This window comes from Chiloscyllium punctatum, chromosome 26 (genome assembly GCF_047496795.1).
Source record: "Chiloscyllium punctatum isolate Juve2018m chromosome 26, sChiPun1.3, whole genome shotgun sequence".
Classification (NCBI taxonomy): domain Eukaryota; kingdom Metazoa; phylum Chordata; class Chondrichthyes; order Orectolobiformes; family Hemiscylliidae; genus Chiloscyllium; species Chiloscyllium punctatum.
The window spans coordinates 42,853,718-42,874,259 of NC_092764.1; the positions used below are offsets into that span (position 1 = coordinate 42,853,718).

Sequence of the window (20,542 nt, forward strand, 5' to 3'; positions counted from 1 at the left end):
CGAACTTGGCTATCAGCCTCTGCTTGGCGACTCTGTTGCGTTTCTCAAAGTCCACCTCAAGTTTTAAAAAGTTTTTGTACATAATTCAGTTTATTTTGTTTTTGTAAAATGAATAAAATTTAGCGAGTCTAAATTTTTCACATAATCAAGAATTATGATTTTCTACTTTAAACTAATTTATTGCTTTAAGAGTGCCAATCAACCATTATTCATTAAGCAATCACCAACTTGATGTTCTACATAATCACCAAGTCCCAGAGTTATCTATATCATCAAAATGGATTCTATGGAAAATATGTTGCTTGTTGAACATAATTTAATTATTTTATTCCTTTAGGTTTGTTCCCTGCTTTACTCCTTATCCTTGATACTTCTGTTAATGAGTCCTGCCTTTCCTCCTCTTTGCAATAATTCAGGTGTTACTGTTTGATTTTACAATTTAGCTGAGGTCTGCTCTCATCACTTTATTGTAGATTAGTAGATTACACTGCTAGTATTATTATTTCAGATCATAATCTTGTTGCTTTACTTCAGAGCTCACTGTCACTACTTTACATAGATACAAACTGTTAAATTGGTAGTCACCTTTGCCTGTCATTGTTCACAACACAGATGTTATGCGTTTCACAATATTTACAACAAATATGGATTAAACTAAAAGAGATGATTAATGGCGAGGTTTTTTTTTCTCAGCTGTACTTGTCCTTTATTTTCCTGAAAGCAATGATGTACAATGATGTTAAATTCTGAAGTCCAAATTCTAACGACATCATGCCTCATGGTGTTTGGTAGACTCCAGTGCCATTGCTCTTTAGCAAAGTGAAGATTCAAATTTGGACTGATACAGAGAATACATTAGGCACAGGGTATAAAATTGTGCATAAGTGAAATTTAAAGAGGATTTTTTTTAAGTAGAGTCACTGTCAATGAACAAAATTTTGGAAAAAGGGCTAGAGAAGCATCTCAAATTGTGATCTGCAGTTTTTATGACCAAACATTTAGCGGAATAAGAAGAGGCTGGTGAAAACTAAGTATGCCCAAGAAGCAGAAATCTGTCTTCAAGGTATACACATTAGTTTGTAGGCAACTGATGAAGCAGTTGACACCTTTTTGATGATGCCTGGTCTGTTCAAGTTAATTCAAGTTTTAACTCAACACTGACCATTACAATCTCAATGTTGCAGGCTCTGACTCAGAGTCAAAGATGGTATACCTGGACTAGGCTACTGACAATTATGTATACGAAGACCTGCTGAAATGGTTCCTGCTGTTTTGGTGGGCATGGTCAACTATATTCTGCTTCTTGACTTTCCTGACATATCTCTCTTCAAGTGTTGCCACTGAAATCATGTCATGCTGTGATTTCAGTGTTTCCAAGAAAATATTCAACACAAAAGTTCATATGTTTTTGTGTCGCTTAATAGAGCCATTAAATCTGCTAATTTCCATAAATTAGATTTCTTCTGCAGGTCTTCATATCCCTTCACAGAATGTGAGCGTCTGTGGCAAGATCAGCATTTATTTACTGTCTCTAATTTCCCTTCAAAATGTGATGCACCACTTTTTTCAATACAATACAGTGTGCAACTCCATGAACAAATATTTCCTAAGGCAGATACCATAGAAACATTGTAGGATGTGACACCTTCTTGAAAAGTGAACAAGAACTAAATCATCACAAGTAGATGTTTCCAAATGAGAGTTCAAATGAAGGGACAAAAAATATGAGCTAGTCACTGGAGGATTCAAAATGAGGCCTCTTCCGGACTACTCTGTCCAGTTCTGGTCACCCCATTATAGGAAGGATATTATTAAGCTGGAGAGTTCAGAAAAGATTTGCCAGAATGTTGCTGGGAATGGAGGGCTTGACTTATAAGGAGAGGCTTGACTTATAAGGAAAACTGAAATAGCATGGGACATTTTTCACTGGAGCATAGGAAGTTGAGGAGTGACCTCATAGAGGTTGATAAAATAATGAGGCATATAGATTAGGTGCACGGCAGGTGGCTTTTCCCTCGGGTGGGTAATTTCAAGTCTCTGGGGAATATTTTTAAGGTGAGAGGCGAAAGATTAAAAAAGAGACACGGGGCAATTTTTTTTACACAACGTGGAATGAACTTCCAGAGGAAGTGACAGATGTGGGTACAGTTACAATGTTTAAAAAACATTTAGCTAAGTACATGAAGAAGAAATGTTTGGAGGGATATGGGCCAAGCACAGGCAGATGTGACTAATTTAGTTTGAGATTATGGTCAGCATCGACTGGTTGGACTGAAGGGTCTGTTTTTGTGCTGTATGACAATGAATCTATAAATCTGCTGTGTTCATTTCCTTTGCGATGGTAGCCTCTGTCTGTACTAATTATCTGTCAACTGCAGTATGTTTATCTCTCAGTGTGAGAATGTGGGTGCACAGGTATCAACATAAAATGATAAAATCGACAGAGCACCTGAACTGCAGCCAGACCTGATTTTGTAGGTTGTCCTCCTTCTGCTCATGTCAAGGAAGGGATTCCAGTTTCAAGCCAATTGTGCCAGGATAAGAAGTGGATGCAAAACCGAATGACTTACAACAACTTTATGCAAGGCTTGTAGGAACTAAGTGCCAGCAGCAAACAGGAAATGAAGGAAAATGGTTAAAAAAAAGACTAAAGTAGGCATATCTTATCTGTATTGTCATGTTCGTTCCACAATCTACATGCATTTCGGTTACCTTGCCATGTAAAGACTAGAATGCCAGAAAAAATTCATATGTTTGAGGTATGTTTTCTTACTATGGTTGAATAGGTCTCTGATAAATGGAGAGAATCCAAATGGACATGTTTCCAGCAGTATGGGTTTTCCAACTGTTATTCGATTCCAGCCACTTTATTACAAACCTGCTTAGGTTGAGTATGATATAGGCTTCAATATTCAGGAAGGAAACAGAAACCTTAGCATATTATGATGTAAACTAATTACTGAGTGTCTTCTGCCTGTTTCATAACTTTGTTATGTTGTTCAATAGGTAACTTTCATTCAAAATCTTGTATTCTGTGTGGAAAGGAGCTATCGCAGGCCAGATTTTGGTATGTGGGAGAGAGGAAGCAAATATAACAATGGCAGCACTGAACTGCATTCAAGGTATATTGTTTCACATCTTAATGAATATTTTTATGCATTTAGTTTGTTTATTACATGTATAAATATAATGGGAAATGGAAATGGCTGGTTTTGTCATTATGTGCTACTAAAATATTAAATTCAATAAGGATGATGCACTTTTTTTCTCAACTTAACAAAATTTTATTTCTCTTGCATGCTTTTTCCTATTTTAAGATAATGAAAAAATGTAATTTCCAATCTGAAGTAGCCATTTATGTTGAACATTTTTGCAGCATTACTTTCTGTTTCTATCCCTGTGCTAACGTTTGGGGAGGTATAGAGTAACCTTCATGACTGTGTGCAATTAAGTTCAGAATGCCAAAAGCTTCAACAAGTTTTGTTGAGCATTTGATATTTAAGAGACATCAGTTTGTATAATGATGCTGTAAAATTTCTAACAGCACATTTAAAATGCTACCAGAATGTCACGACTATCCGTAATGGCAGTACCACAATAATAAATCATTTTAAGTTAAAAAAAATTAAAATGACATCAGTTTCCACAAATTTTCTTTTTTTCAATCTCTTTTTCAACTATGAAATGCTTTATTTTACATTTAAGCATTTGGACAAATGTGGCAAGTGGTATTCTCCATAGATATGAATCAGGGCCTTTGCAATCTCTTATTAATATTAATGACAGGAATGAAGGAACAGAGTTAAGTGTCTAGGTTTATAGATAACATTGTAAGGATTTACAGTTTGAGGATTGTGTACATTACATTAGAAGTTATTAAGGAGCATAGGCAGACTATGGCTTGTGAAGTTTATTGTGAGTTAATGTGATGTGATCCACTTTGAGTTTGCGACAAGCAAATCAGTATATTTCTTCAAGGTGAGAGACGAGGAGCTTAAAGCTGGCAGCCCAAACTACAAAGTTACTAAATTGGTACAAAAGTATTCAGATCACCAACACTCCACTGAGTTACTACCGTGGAGGTTAGAATGCAAAATTGGGCAAACAATACTTTAGATGCACAAGTCTTAGGTCGGGCCTGCTGATTTCAGTTTTCACACCAAGCCTTGGGAAAGGTAGATCATTATGAAAGGGATATAACATAGTTTCCCCAAAATTCTAGATGGGCTGAAAGAGTTAAATTTGGGAGGCAACATCCAAGAAGTATTATCATTGGACCATTATTCCAGATATCTAGGTAAAATTCTGGGGACCCAAGTTCGAGTCTTGCCATGGCAGATGATGGTATTTGAATTCATTAGAAGTCTAGAATTAAGAGTCTAACGATGACCTTTAACAGTCTAATAATGAATCTATTATCATTTGTTAGAAAATCCATCTGGTTCACTAATGTCCTTTAGGAAGGGAAACAACCATCCTCACCTGATCTCTCAGTCTCTCAGTGGTTGAGGCTTAACTGCCCTTTGGGCAATTGTGACTTATATGTCACTAAAACAAGGACTGTTTTGGAGCACTCAGCGAGGACAGCATGTTCACAGAAATACTCAAAGAATTACAACTATTTTATTGCCAACATTGGTACATGGCAAGATTTGTGCATGCCCTTTACTTTTCACAGAAGTAAGGAAATCATAATAACATTTGAATGGAAAAGTCAAATGCTGGCTAGCAAGCGAAGTCCTCATCCTGTGAATGAGCAAAACAAAATTGTATTATTTTACACTAGTGTTTACTTGAATTTAAAGGATTGAGTTTATTTAGTTGCGTTATTTTAAATGATCAAGGAATTCAGTGGGTGCGTACAGAGAATCTACTTGTTCTGGTGATGGAATACAGAAAAAGAATGCATAATCACAAACTAGAGTCTGCGTTCACAGCGCCAGGGATCCAGGTTTGATTCCAGTCTTGGGTGACTGTCTGTGTTGGTATGTTCTCCCCATGCCAGCATGCATTTCCTTGCACAATTCAAAAATGAGTAGATTATGTGGATTGACTACTCTAAGTTGTCCAAAGTATCTAGGGAAATGCAGGATGAATGGTTGAGCCATGGTAAATGCAGGGATAGTTTGGGTGAGCTAGGTTTGAGTGGAATGCTGTTCAGAAAGTCGATGCAGACCCGATGGGCTGAATGACCTCTTTCTGTGCTGTAGAGATTCCATGATTCTAAAATATTTGACTTTTCCTTTCAAATGTTACTGTGATTTCCTTACTTCTGTGAAAGGTAAAGGGCACGCACAAATCTTGCCATGTATCAATGTTGGCAATAAAGCAGTTGTGATTCTTTGAGTACTTCTGTGAACATGTTGACCTGGCTAAGTGTTTTAAAATAGTACTTGTTGTAGTGACATAAAAGTCACAATAAAAGGTCCAAGCATTGGTGAATACTACGGAGTTATCCCACATCCTTACTATTCCCGTGCTACTGCAGACTGCAATGATCCTTTAACGCCTGTGTGCCATGCCTGAGTGTCCTCCCTGATAGCATTTCCAACACTACAAAGTGAAATATGGATGTTCCCTTCATTCAGCTCCGCTATAATGATGAATTGAGATATGATTTTCATATTGCCCATCTCAAATTGTAAAATTTCTACCCAGACATGTGACATCCTTCCCTCCTAAAGCCTGTAGACACAAGACAGATTACATCTTTGCTGATTATAAAAGAGGTACCCAAGGTGTAGCAGTTGAAATGCAGCTTTTCACTAGTTTAAGATGCTTCACTTCTTTTGCTTCTGAAAACCTTCTCATCTCCTATTGGTGCTATGCATTGATAATAGACATTAGAACTGTGCATGTGAAAATACATTTACAAAACTGCACATTCAATGCAATGATTAAACATCTGTGCCACTATTTATCCTCAGAAGGCTTTTTTTTCTTTTCCCTCCCATTGTGTTGAGGTGTTGGCCTAACTTCCACCGTGAAGGTGGTAGATACTGGTGACTTTGAAAACTTTGGCAATTATACACTGGGTGTCTAAGCATAGAGGGGCCGTGCTGCCAAGAGCCTCTCAGATAGGTGGCATGCTTACCCTCCTCACTGTTGCTACCACTGGCAATGAGGTCATGCCAAAGGAGAGATGGAAGGGCTAGGGAACTCTAAATATCCTGAGGAAAAGCTCCTGGGATTCCTATTGATTGCTTCTCCCTGTGGAAGCCAGCTAGAACTATCACCCTTTCTGTGCTGGTAGCCAAGCACACTCTTCTGGAGCTCCCACAATAGTGGGAACACGGAATACTCTTCCTTCCAGTCAACCAAGGGCCTCTGGCACAGTCGACTAATGTTCCCTTGCATCTTTCTGCAGGTTGATCATGTCACTTAAGCCCGAAGGTAGGGACATGTCTTCTTCATGATGTTGAACAGGCACCTGGTGTCTAGCAGTCCTCTGAATGTAAGAGGTCTCAGGCATTTCTTCTTCGTGTCAATGATATGCTCAATAGATTGTGTCATGAGTTTAATCTAGCTTGAGTATCCACCAAGGTGGTTGTCTCTGTGTCTTGCCAGTGAGTTTCTGAGGTTCAAAAGGCATCCTTCTCAGAGATAATTGTGATGATGAAGAGTTCAGCTTGCAGCGTTTTGTGCTGAATCTGTGCTAGGTGCTGCTGGTGCACTAAGAATTAATTGGTGAAGTTACAGAATAGTTTATGCATTGTAATGAGATTCCCTGTGTGCATAAAAGATCAGATGATAATATTACTTATTGGGTTCCTGGCCATTCCTGTCTCCCCATTGTCACAGGAGCAGTCCTAGTCTTCCCTAGCCATCTGCAAGTCCTCCTCAAATGGGGTAGGATCTTGATAGCTGCTACCTCTCAGCTGCTTTTGTATACCTTTTGGCCCACGTAACATACAGCTAAATAAAGACCGAAAGTGCTGGAGAATAATTTATGTAATAATGAGAATAATCTTGCTTAATCTGTAGAGGAAAAAAAAGTTAATGTTTCAAATCCAAAATAACTCCTCTTCAGAACTGAAGGGGGTTGGAAAATGCTGGTTTTTATGTTGTAGTTGTAGAAGGATGGGGAACAAGTGGAATAGATGGTGAGAGCCACTGTCACTGACCTATGCTCCACTGACCTCTGCCCAAGCCAATGGGTTTGAGGGGATGGTCTTCTGGTGCCATCCCCTGGTCAAAGAATGCCATTTCTCACCGTGACTCCAACCTGCATTTGCAAGGTAAGATCACTAAACATGAGTGCCAGTTTCCTTTTCTTTGTGACATTTCCTAATCATTAGGGAAACCACCACAAGGTCTTTGAATTTTCCTGGAGCATTCCTAGCTTTCAGCAAGTGAAGTGGCAGTCTTTAAATGTAGCACCAGAAGCTTTTGGGTCTCAAAGGTCCTGCCAAGGAAGAGAACTTCTTTCTGATTCACCACATATGATTTGCTAAATTACTGCCGCAACACCTTGGTTGTACAGCTAATTAGGTGAGAGACATGTAATTGTAAAGATAACCCACCCCACGCATTCCTAAGATGCTCATTGCCATTTTTAAACTTCAAAATGGAAAATCTTGGCCTAAGTTAAAATGAATGCACAATGTACAGTTAAACAGAGTTTAATAGTAATTTGACCTCATCTTAACCATTACCATCAAGTCAGGGCATCAAACCTGGGCCAATGGAGAGTGCAGGAGGGCAGGCCAGGAACATTTTATTATTGGTAATAGAATACTTCAAAATTCAAATTGAAAGTTTGTTGTAAGAGCATAATGTTTAGTAATTTGAAATTTGCAAAAAAAAACTCCCATCAAAAATACACACAGAAATGCATGCTTCTGAGATGCTTATTGTATTAATTGCATGTACTGACATTTCAAATATGCCCTTTTCTTTAATAGTTCAGTTGGTATGGCCAAAGCTGCGTTGGAAGCAATCAATGGTTTTAATCTCTTCGGCAATCAGGTATTTTGAATGATATTTATTGCTTGTTTGTTTCCATATCAGACTAGGTTACTGTCAATAATCCATCAACAACTGTGAAGGAAAAGGCAGGCGAAGTCAGTGCATCCTATTCGCAAGCAGCCTAGGGTTTATATAGGATCCTATTTTTGGATTGATTTGTATATAAAGTTGATGACTATAAATTGTGCAACTATGAAAATTAAATTCACAAAAACAAGCAATATTGAGTGGCAATGTTTTATTTAGTTTTTCTGGCTTTTGAAGATAAAAAGTTGCTTTAAATAATTTGCAAAAAAAAACAATTCAGTTGTTTGAACGTATCAGTAGTGTGGTTTTCAATCTGAAAATTTACAAAATTTTATAGATTTCAAACTGTCATGGTATTTTTTTCCTAAATATAATAAGACAAAATTGGTGGGAGCAAATCTTTGGGAATCCAGAACTAAGCTCAAAATTCATGACCATGCAAGAACGAAACAATAGTTTGCAATTGGGTGGCTAAATATGCCTGCACACCAGACAGTAAAATGGTATTAAAGGGTTCTTCATTATTCAAAGATTCACCAAACATAAAACTTTATTGAGGAGACAACACATTCAGGAAAAGGTAGAGCTCCTTAAAAACCCAAATTCTTAACTGATCATGTATTGTAGATCTTTATCATACTACTTCCTTTCACCTGATTCAGACTTACAGAAATCCATCACCAATAACTTGTGTTTATGTGCTAATATTTGTTTACCCATATAGTATTCTTAGCAAATTTGTAAGGGGCTGAACATGTTCAAGCAGGAAGGATGTTTCTCCTGGCTGTCAGGTCCCAGAAGCAGGGGACACAATATCAAATTAAGTAGTAACATTTGGTCTGAGATGTGGCTGAATTTCATCACACAGATGATGGTGAATCTTTGGAGTTTTGTACCTCAGTTGCTCTGGTGACACAGTCATCAAGTATATTCAGGATAGAGATCATTGGATTTCTAGATTTAAAGATAACAAGGGATATAGAGATAGTTCTGGAAAATTATATTCGGGTAAAAAATCAGCCATGATCTAGTTGAATAGGAGAGACGGCTCAACAGATAGAATAACCTACTCCTGCTTCAATGTGCCGAATACGTAGAAAAACATTCCATGGTGTTTTGTAAAGGCATAATGGATAAAAGTAGATGCCAAGCCAAAATGGAAATATTGAGATTGGTGACCAAAATCTTATCAGAGGCCTATTTTAAGAAAATTCTGTCGAGAGGAGATAAACTGAAGCTGGATAAAAGAAATCGGAGTAATTGGTTTAAAAAAAGAGTTCCAATGCCTAGGAGCTAAAGGTATAAATGTTAATGCTTTGGTGAACAAAGCAGGTATGCATCAGAAACTGAATCACAGGAACAGCTTTCAAGCCATTTCCTTCCAGTTAATGCCTAATTTGCAGCACCATAAAATATCCTAGATTCATTTGACCCACTGTTAAGATGAGCAGTAAAGTATAATTCCAGAAGATTATTTTTTGTGAAATAATTTTCTGACTCCAACATACTGCAGTTTAACAACATAATCCTTAAATTCAAATCTACAATAAGCGTCCCTCACCAGTGATGATAATTCTGTGTTGCTAAAAGAACTGGACCCATAGACTTATTGAAATATCATACGCATCAATTTCTTAATCTACAGTTATATTTCTAACAAGGTGAAGTGCCATCTCATCTTGTTAGTTAAACAAGGAAGCCATTTGGTCTATTGTACTTGCATTAGCTTTACAAATGACCTAGTGTCAATTGCCTATTTTTTCCTGATTTGCTTGCACATCATTTATGTCCAAATAATTATCCAGTTCCACCTTTAGTGTCTCAGTTGAATCTTCCTCCACCTCACTTCCAAGCAAAATGCATCCAAAATTACTGACTTTATTTCCTGTGTCCTGCGACATATTATATGTCCACAATAGAAATGTGGAATTTATTCAAACTGCTGTGTGTGTTTGATAAGTACGTACCTGTCAGTTAGATAGAAAGTTTTTGAGCGCAGGAGCTGTGGTTTACGAAGGAAGTTGAATCTCTTGTCAAGAGGAAGAAGGAAGCTTATGTTAGGATGAGATGTAAAGGCTCAGTTAGGGCAGTTGAGAGTTACAAAGTAGCCAGGAAAGACCTAAAGAGAGCTAAGACGAGCGAGGAGGGGATATGAGAGGTTGTTGGCGGATATGATCACAGAAAACACTAAAGCTAGTTTTATAGGTATATAAGGGATAAAAGAATGACTAGAATAAGATTAAGGCCAATCAAAACAGTAGTGGGAAGTTGTGCGTGGAGTCAGAGGAGATAAGGGAAGCACTGAAAGAATATTTTTCATCAGTATTCACACTAGAAAGGACAATGTTGTCGAGGGGAATGCTGAGAAATAGGCTACTAGAGTAGATGGGATTGAGGTTCACAAGGCGGAGGTGTTAGAAGTTCTGGAAAGTGGGCAAATAAATAAGTCCCCTGGGCCAGATGGAATTTATCCTAGGATTCTCTGGGAAGCCAGGGAGGAGATTGCCCTGCCTTTGGCTTTGACCTTTATGTCGTCATTGTCTACAGAAATACTACCAGAAGACTGTTCAAGAAGGGGAGTAGAGACCACCTTGGTAATTATAGACCTGTGAACCTTACTTCAGTTGTGGATAAAGTGTTGCAAAAGGTTATAATCATCTTGATAGGCATAAGTTGATCAGGGATAGTCAACATGGTTTCGTTAAGGGTAGATCGTGCCTCACAAACCTTATTGAATTCTTTGAGAAGGTGACCAAACAGTTGGATTGGGTAAAGCAGTTGATGTGATGTATGTGGATTTCGGTAAGGCTTTGATAAGGTACCCTATAGTAGGCTATTGCACGAAATATGGAGGCATGGGATTGAGGGCAATTTAGCGGTTTGGATCAGAAATTGGCTAGCTGAAAGAAGGCTGTGTGGTGGTTGATGGGAAATATTCATCCTGGAGTTCAGTTACTAGTGTGTACTGCAAGGATCTGTTTTGGGTCCACTGTTGTTTTTCATTTTTATAAATGACCTGGATGAGCGCATAGAAGGATGGGTTAGTAAATTTGCACATGACACTAAGGTAGGTAAAGTGGATAGTGTTGAAGGATGTTGTAGGTAACAGAGGGGTATAGATAAGCTGCAGAGCTGGGCTGAGAGGTGGCAAAAGGAGCCTAATGCAGAAAAGTGTGAGGTGATTCACTTTGGAAGGGGTAACTGGATTGCAGAGTACTGGGCGAATGCTAAGATTCTTGGTAGTATAGATGAGCAGAGAGACCTCTGTGTCCATGTACATACTTCCCTTAAAGTTACCACCCAGGTTGATATGGCTGTTAAGAAGGCATACAGTGTGTTAGCTTTTATTTGTAGGGGATCAAGTTTCGGAATTATGAGGTCATGGTGAAGCTGGACAAAATTCTGGCATGGCCGCACTTGGAGTATTGCATGCAGTTCTGGTCACCACATTATAGGAAGGATGTGGAGCTTTGGAAAGGGTTCAGAGGAGATTTGCTTGGATGTTGCCTGGTATGGAGGGAAGGTCTTATGAGGAAAGGTTTAGGAAATTGAGGCTGTTTTCATTACAGAGAAGAAGGTTGAGAGGTGACTTAATTGAGACATATAAGAGAGTCAGAAGGTTAGATCAGGTGGACAATGAGAGGCTTTTTCATAGGATGCTGATGGATAGCACAAGGGGGCATAGTTTCAAACTGAGGGGTGATAGATAGAGGACAGATGTCAGAGGTAGTTTCTTTACTTAGAGAGTAGTAGGGAAATGGAACACACTGCCTGCAACAGTTGTCGACTCACCAACTTTACAGGCTTTTAATTGGTCATTGGATAGATTTATGGAGGAGAATGGAATAGTGTAAGTTAGATGGGCTTCTGATTGGTTTCACAGGTCAGCGCAACATTGAGGGTCAAAGGACCTGTTCTGCACAGTAACGTTCTATGTTCTTTTCTATGTTTTATATACCTCTGAAAGACTTCCATTGAAATAAACCTTTTCAGTGCTGCACAGTCCTTATGTACCATAACTTTTCCCTTTACTCTTTTTTCTTGTTAACAGGTGGGCATCTAATAGATTCCACTCACATGGTGTACAGATATTAGAATTTTTAAATCTCATATCTCAAAAGCTTTATTATAAGGAATGTCTAAACAATGTCAAATTTAAAATTGTCGGTGCCAAAGGTTTGCCTGATAATTGCTCCATGAAGCAGTTTGGAATGTTTTACTATTTTAAGGGTACTAATTAAATGCTAGCTGCTGTTGTCATGTTTTAAATCTGTATTTTGAAAATAACACCTCATTCGTACATGTACCATAAGACCATTTAGCCTGTCATGTCTACTGTGCCATTTGGTCATGGTTGATATGTTTCTCAACCCCATTTTTTCTGCCTTCTCCCCATAACCTTTGATCCTCTTACTGATCAAGAACCTATCTATCTCTCTATCTCTAGCTTAATTACACTCGATGGCTTGGCGACAACAGTCTTCTGTACCAGTGATCTCCATAGATTAATACCCTTCCCCTTCTCCCCCACCCCAACCCACTGGCTGAAAAAATTCCTGTCAATTCTAAAAGATCCCTTTACTCTGAGGCTATGGCCTGCTAATAGTGGCAACATCTTCTCTATGTCCATTTTATCCAGACCCCTCAGTATTCTGTAATCAGATCCACCCTCATCCTTCTCAAATTCGTCATGTACACACCCAGAGTCCTTCATATGACAAGTTCTTCATCCCGGGGATCAATGTTTTAAACCTTCCCTGGATTCCCTCCAACGCCAACACATCCATCCTTGGATACAAGGCCCAAAACTGCTCTCAATATTCCGAATGTGATCTGACCAGAGCTTTATATCTTAGCAATATATTTCTGAACTATTATTCTAGCCCTATTGAAATGAATGCTAATATTTCATTTGCTTTCCTAAGTGCCATCTGAACTTGCATGTTAACCTTAAGAAAATCCTGAACTAGGACTCCCAAGTCCCTTTGTGCTTCAGATTTCTGAAGCCTTTCCCCATTCAGACAATAGTTTACGCTTCTATTCTTCCGAGCAAAGTGTATATAATCTCACACCGTCCTGCATCGTATTCCATCTGGCACTTCTTTGCCCATTCCTCTAGCCTGTCCAAGTCTTTGTGCAGCCTCCCCACTTCCTGTCCCATGACCAACTTTGTGTTGTCTGTAAACTTCACAACAGTGCCCTCGGTTCCTTCATCCATCTCGTTAATATATAACCTGAATGGTTGTGGTCCTAATATTGATTCCTGTGGAACTCCACTGGTCACTATCTCACATCCTGAAACAGACTCCTATATCCCTACTCTGTGCCTTCTGCCTTTCGGCCAATCCTCTGGCAGTACCTTACTCCTAACACCATGGGCTTATTTAGCAGCTGCCTGTGTGGCACCTTGTAAAAGACCTTCTGGAAATCCAATGAGATCATGTTCACTCGCTTTCCTTTGTCTAACTTGTTCATTATCTCCTCAAACAATTGTAACAGATTTGTCAGGCATGACCTCTGCTTGTCGAAGCCATGCTGACTCAGTCATATTTTACCATGCATGCCCAAGTACTCCACAGTCTCATCCTTAATCCCGGACTTTGCAAATCACATCAATGACCAAGGTCAGGCTAACTGGTTTATTGTTACGAGTATTCTGCCTCCTTCCCTGCTTAAACATCTGTACGTCTGTAAATATATGTATGATACGATTAAACTCTATTATCACTTTTAATTTTATTTGTAGGGATGTTCTTGGTCAGTGATTTTTGTTGATTTTGATGCTCACAATCGGAACAGACAAACATTGTGTTCGTTGCTTCCACGAGAATCACGGTCTCACGTAAGTAGAACATCTTCACAAAATGAAGAGATAATTGCTTACATCATTCTCATGGTTCATGGCTATTATTTTGAAATCTCTATTGAATTGGGAAGGTATGCAATAAAGTGCTGATTTATGTGTCCACCTACAGATTTTTTTTTGTCCAACAGGTATTGCCTGTACTAGATCCTGTGGATAAACAATTTTCATTTGCAGTTAACATTTCTGCAAAGTAATGGATTTATTTAAAATTTGATTGGTTAAGACTGCACAGCATGTGCATACCCAGGCATACTCATTATTCAAGATGTTGCTTTAATTTTAAAAAATTCATTCATGGGACATAGGTACAATTGGGCTAGCCACCATTTATTGGCCATGTCTAATTGCTCTGAAGAAGGGGCTAGTAAGTTGCCATCCATGGAGGGTAGGTACATCCACAATGCTATTAGATGGAAAATTCCAGGATTTTGACCTAACTACAGTGAAGGTGTATAGTTCCAAGTCAGAATGCTCTAAGACTTGAAGGATGACTTGTATGTGGTGGTGTTCCCGTGCATCTGCTGCTGTTGAATTATAGGTGTGGAGGTTGTGGGTACGAGAGATGCTGTTGAAGGAGCTTGGGTGTGTTGCTGTAGTGTACCTTATAGGTGATACACATTGCTGCCACTGTGCTTTAGTTGTGTAGTTACTGATTACTGGAAGTAGTGCAGGCATGGCAGTTAAATGTCTACTTTGTTCTGGCTGGTATCAAATTCCTTGAGTGACATTGGAGCTGGAATTATTCAGGCAAATGGAAAGTATTCCACCACACTCATAACGTTTGACTTGTAGATGGTAGACAGAATGTTCTGAATTTATGCTTAGTACAGTGTTACTTTTTCAAAAGTTATCCAATCTCAATCTGCAAATCTCAGCAGGGCATTTTAATTGCAAAGCATCTGCCTATTTTAACAGCAATGTTACTGTTTCAATGTAATTTCCTCCAGAAATCACTCGGAACATTTGTCTCAGTGATTAGGAATTTATTTGAATCACATTAGTAAGGTTATGAAAAGTGTTGTTGCACTATAATCACTTTGATTAGAGAGATTTGACAACAAAGGATCTAAATTAGATGATTTCAATTGTAATGAGGATTTCAAAATCCTAATTAAAGAAATAATTAATTTGGCTGGAGTTTCCCTAATTTTGGGAATGTTGCTTTTTATGATTGCTGCATAGGTTTCCCTCCATTGTCAAGCTCTATAACAAGCCAAAGAAACAAAAGTATCCAAAAGTATAGTTTTTTAAAATGTGACAGGAGATTCTTCATCTGTTTTTGCTAGTGCAAAATGTTATAATCTCTGGAGAGATCATTAATCTTTAAAGAGAAATTTAAACACCCAGTGATCGACTAAACTATTTCACATTTTGAACCCAAAACAAATTTTACTGTGGCAAAAGATGAAATTAAGCATGTGCTATAAATTTTGCACTAAAATCTAAGTCTTCAAGTTTACATCCAGACATCCTTTCACGTCCTTATTTCATCCAAACATCCCCTTATATAAGATCTCGAGGGATCATTCACTTCTCTTATAAGGAACAAACCAAATATGCCACAACTTTCTCAAATAAATTTGTTTCTCCTCTTCAACTATTCTTTGAGATACTTGATTTCATGGTGATCCTTCCAGTAACTTTTGCTAGTGGCTGTCAAACGTTTTTTTCAATATCCCACGTGGACTTCTCTTAAGCTTAGATTTCACTGCATTTATACTCATTGCTTTAGAAACCAGGAAGAACCTTGGTTCCAAAATGCCTCCACTCTAATTGTCCTGACTTGGGATAGACCAGTCTGATTTCTCCCAGTCTGCTTCCACAGTTTCTGTACAGTTCATGGGCTCACTGCTGCTTTTTACTTCCTCTTAGATTCTATCTGTCCTTGCCTACAAGCTCCAATCAAACTGTTTCTGAGAGCAAAAACGCAGTTTAATTGAAACAAAGGAACCTTTCCAAACCCACAGTCCAACTCCATGTTAATGTGACATGCTTTGTGGTGCTCCAAACAAAAATGTAAACTAATTTTCAACGTATTGTTTTAAAGGTAAAAGGTAATTAGGCGCATATAAATGATTTATATCTTTAATGGAGGAATCAGTGGTCCTTTTTCCACCTTGCTGTTTCCAAGAATTTTCCTCATTGTTTGCTAAGTTGCTTTTAGCTGCTTTGGTCTGAGAATTACTTTGTTTAATTCTTCCTCAGGATGTAGGCATTGCAGGTTAAGTCAGCATCTATTTCCTCTTCCTAATTGGCATTGAACAGATGGGGACTGTCAGATCGCAGTGATCTGTATGATGTAGGTTCACCCCACAATACTGTCAGGGAGAGTGATTAGAGGATTTTCTCAGCAATTGTGAGGGAAGTACGTACAGTATCTCATCAGAATTATTAGTGTCTGATTCTGTCATTAGGATGCTAAGTACCTAGAAGTTAAAGGTAATAAGACAAATGGGTATTGAAAATTAATTAGTTGGTCATATTAAAATATATGTGCAAAAGAGCATTAGAATGTCAAAAAATACAAATAGTGTTAAAATGTATATAATGAAAAGCCAGAATGAATGGGAGCTTGTATTTAAATGGAAAAGCAAGCTCATTGAAGAAATTAAAGAAATTCTTCTAAGGTATTTTTGTTTCAGAATATGCTTCACTATTAGGCATTGACTCTGTTAAACATGTATAGTGTGTAGCTTGGAGGAGAATTTGCAGATTGCTACATTCCCATGCACCTGCTATGCTTATTGTTCTAAAAGAGGGAGTTTCAGAGAGAAGTTCTGCAAAGGAATTTTGGTGAATTACTGCAGTGCATCTTGTAGGTGGCCCACTCTGCTATCATCATGCATGTTGAAGATGGTGAATGGGGTGCTGATCAAGTGGACTATTTTGTCTTGGATGGAGTTGAGCTTCTTGAATGTTGTTTGAACTGCAGTCATCTCAGGAGAGTATTCCATCATGCTCTTGACACATGCTTTGAGGTTTCAGAAGATGTGTTTCATACCACAAAGCTTCTGACCTCCTCTTGTAACCATGGTATTTATGTGTTTGATTCAATTCAGTTTCTGGGTCAATGGGTAACTCTCAGGGTGTTGGAGCTGGGAGATTCAGTAATGATAACGACATTGAATTCAAAGAGAGAATGGTTAGAATATGTCTTGATCATTGTCTGACACTTGTATGGCATGGGCGTTACTTGCTAAGTTTGAAATGTTGGTTAGGTCTGCTTCACATGGACATGGACAGCTCAATATCTGAGAAATCACAAATTGCACTGAATATTGTGTAATCATCAATGATTATCCCCTTTCCTGACAGTATGGTGGAGAAAAGTTCATTGATAGAGTACTGAAGATAGATGAGCTTTGAAATTCATAATTAAAATTACTTATTGAAATAAATATAAATCCCCCTGTATCTACTAAAAGATCTTTGTGGCGTTGGCACTGTTTAAGTCTTTTCACTTGTAACTATAACTTATTTAATAAACACCAGTGACTCTTCTAAGTGAGTAAGTATGTAAATACCATGATCCATATGCCAGTTTCTCAACCAAGATTTTCCATTTATTTACATTTAGAATTCAATTCTTTATCTGAAAGTTATTTTCTAAAGGAATTATGAAGTCAGATATTCTCAATAAGAAGCAAATAAGTCTTGATTCCTGTGGAATAGCCTACATCCCTGATCCTTAGATCATACCTTCCAGAAGGCAAAATCATTTAAAGCTCTCAATTAATATTGATACTTTCAATTAATATGGATTCATTAAGTATCAAGTTCCTGAGGTGGTGATGATCAGACTGACCTGACATTATATCCAAATGGCTAATCATGTTGGCTGAAACACTAAACTGCACACAGTGTAGAGCAGCACTTCATAGCCTGTGAGCAACATCTCCATTTGTAAATTTTCATATATATATGATGGTGTATATATTGATCTATAATGCACAGCAACCAATAATTATATACTGAATTTTGCTATACTGGAATAAATTATAGCAGTGAGCATCTGTATGCAGTCTTAGAAACATGACTGAACTCGTATAATGGTCATATAATTTGCAATTTGTAAGAAACTATGAAACTCATGTTATAAATCCAGAAAACTTTAAAAATGCCTGTCAAATTCCACTATTATATGAAAATGAGGTAAGAGTTTCTCAGGCATCTGTGCTGGGACCTCAACCATTTGCAATTTATATCCATGATATAGATAAGGGGAGTACAGACATGGTAGATGAATTTGCGATCACTACCAAGATAAGCTGAGATTCAGGTAGTGCACATAATCAAGAAGGCTAATGGGGTCCTATCCTTCCTTCTGAGAGGAATATAACATAAAAAACATAAAAGCTATTATGCTTCAGCGAGACAGAGCATTGGTGAGACCACATCCTAAATACTGTGTACACTCTGGTCTCCTTATTTAAGGAATGATATATCTAATTCAGAGGAGCTTTATAAGATTGATACTTGGAATGAGTGAGTTGCCTTTGAGAGGTTAGCTTGGACAGGCTGAGCTTGTTTCCACTGGAACTTAAGAGTGCGAGGTGATCGAAGTGCATAAAATTCTGAATGTGTGTGGGTGTGGAAAGGATATTTACTCTTGTTGCCTAATCCAGAACCAGGGGTACTGCTTTAAAATTTGGGGTCACCATTTTAGGACAGAAGAAGTTTTTGTTTTCTCTCTGAGGGTTGATAAACTTCCTGGAATGGAACAACTCTGCATTTCTGACAGTAGATTCTGATTAGGGCTCCTTAAGAAATGTAGAGTTGTACTTTCACTCTGACAGATCCATCATAGCCGAGAGCAGTTTGTTGCTGTATTTTGTACTTTCAAGGTCCAACATGGCAGAGAGCCAGTTTAACCCTTCCTGTGAGAGGTTAAGTATATAAAGGAAATGTGAGTTTAGGGTGCCAAGAGAGCAATGTACCAAGTAGGTAAGGGGTCACGTGCTAGGTAAGTGAGATGCTTGTCAGTTTGAGAATAGAGTGCCATGTAGCTCACGTGTCAGATGGGTAGGGGTAAGATGCTTGGTCAGTAACGTACCAGATGGGTAGGAATAAGATGCCAGGTAGGGGGTACCAAGCAGTAAGGTGCCAAGATGGTAAGGAGCCAGTATGCAAATTGACAAGGGGCAAGATAAGTGATCGTCAGTAGAGATGTGTAGAAGGTGGCAGGGTTGAATGTGGTCTTGGGGTCGCGTGGTCTCCTGCCGTAGTAGGGAGATGTGGTGTCAGGTCCAGTGGCAGAGGAGTGAGGTAGCAATGGGAGCAAGCACCAGAAGGCATGGAGTCAGGTCCTTTGTCAGGGTTAGCTAGTTTCCTGGGTATTAGGTCTCAGGGAAGGAAGGAGTATATTGGGAATGTGGTACCAAGTCCTAGGAGTATAGGGGGACATTGAGACCAGGGCACAGAAGCGGTCTGTTGGGTTTAGTGACTGAGATGTCAGATCTCTTGATTAGAATGAACTGTTGGGGCCAGTGTTGGAAGTTGTCAGGTCTTGAGTAAACAGGAGAATGTCGAGTCAGAGTTGAGGTGATGTCAAGGCCTGAGGTAGTGTAGTTAATGGTGGGTGTGTGGTGTTAAGGGGGTCAGTTTAATAATTGAGGAATTTGAATAGGATTTTAATAGTGTACCTTTTGCTGAGTAAGTGTTTACTTCACTATTACAGAACTCTGTGAATTGGCTGATTTAAATGGATGCGTTCAGAGAGTTCTAGGCATAGAGGGATTGCTCAGCAGAATCTTCAATTTACTGGGCAGTTCTTGGAGTTGTGCATAGGGACCGTGCGGAATCCTCAACAGTGTTTATATAGTAGTTCACAACTTAAATGTCAATTCATAACTTTAATTTCTTATTAGTTATAGTTTCATTTCAAATTTACACTTCATCTAAAATTCTCTTTATTCACTTGCTTCAAGTGAGTGTGATTTTGCAGAAGTATCGTTTTTCATTTGAATGCATAGTTACAGATATTTATTGCTTTTTTTTAAACCTATCATTTGTCATTTTGAATCAAGTAAAGTACATTGCTGCTGGGCAACCAAATAAAATGTTTAATTATATCCTATGATATTTTTCCAGAATACAGATGCTGCTTTACTGCCGTGTATAAGTTACCCTGCGTTTGCAGTGGATGATGATGCCTTGTTTGATCAAACTCTTGAGAAAGTTGTTCGTAAACTGAATGGAAAGTATGGATTGAAACGCTTCTTAAGAGATGGATACAGGACAGGATTGGAGGACCATTCACGGCGTTACTATAAACCGGCAGAAATCAAGGTACTTCAGATAAGTTATCATTTTCCTAAAACATTCTAATAAATGCTATTTTGCTGAGTTATTTTGAAAAAAAAAGTATTACTGAAAAATGTCCAGTGTTTTTTGAAGTATTTCATCTGGCACTGAACAGGGCAATTCACAAGAATATCAAGGCAAGGGGGAAGTTTCCTTTCCTTTCCTTGTCAAACTGGTTGAGAAATCTTCAAGTGGATTCTTTCCTACTAGCTGTCACAAGCCTACATTCACTGAGCAATATAGGCATCGAGACTCCTACAGTTTCATGCACGATGAGATTAGCCACATCAACGACCTCATTAATGTGGTCTAAGCTCCTTCACCACGTAAGCTTGATGTTTAAATAAAAGCTGTATCAAAGACATCCTATTAGATAAA

At 38.4% G+C, this 20,542-nt stretch overlaps 1 protein-coding gene across 3 annotated transcripts in view; it reads left to right on the forward strand.

Annotated features, from left to right (window-relative positions):
- The window catches only part of phkb (phosphorylase kinase, beta), a 288,598-nt gene that overhangs the window by 123,462 nt on the left and 144,594 nt on the right, over positions 1 to 20,542 (forward strand). For all 3 annotated transcript variants that reach the window (XM_072596241.1, XM_072596240.1, XM_072596242.1), the window contains 4 exons: positions 3,007 to 3,122; positions 7,905 to 7,968; positions 13,742 to 13,837; positions 19,952 to 20,149. In XM_072596241.1, coding sequence (XP_072452342.1) covers positions 3,007 to 3,122; positions 7,905 to 7,968; positions 13,742 to 13,837; positions 19,952 to 20,149 — 474 coding nt within the window. The remainder of the gene's footprint in view (positions 1 to 3,006; positions 3,123 to 7,904; positions 7,969 to 13,741; positions 13,838 to 19,951; positions 20,150 to 20,542) is intronic.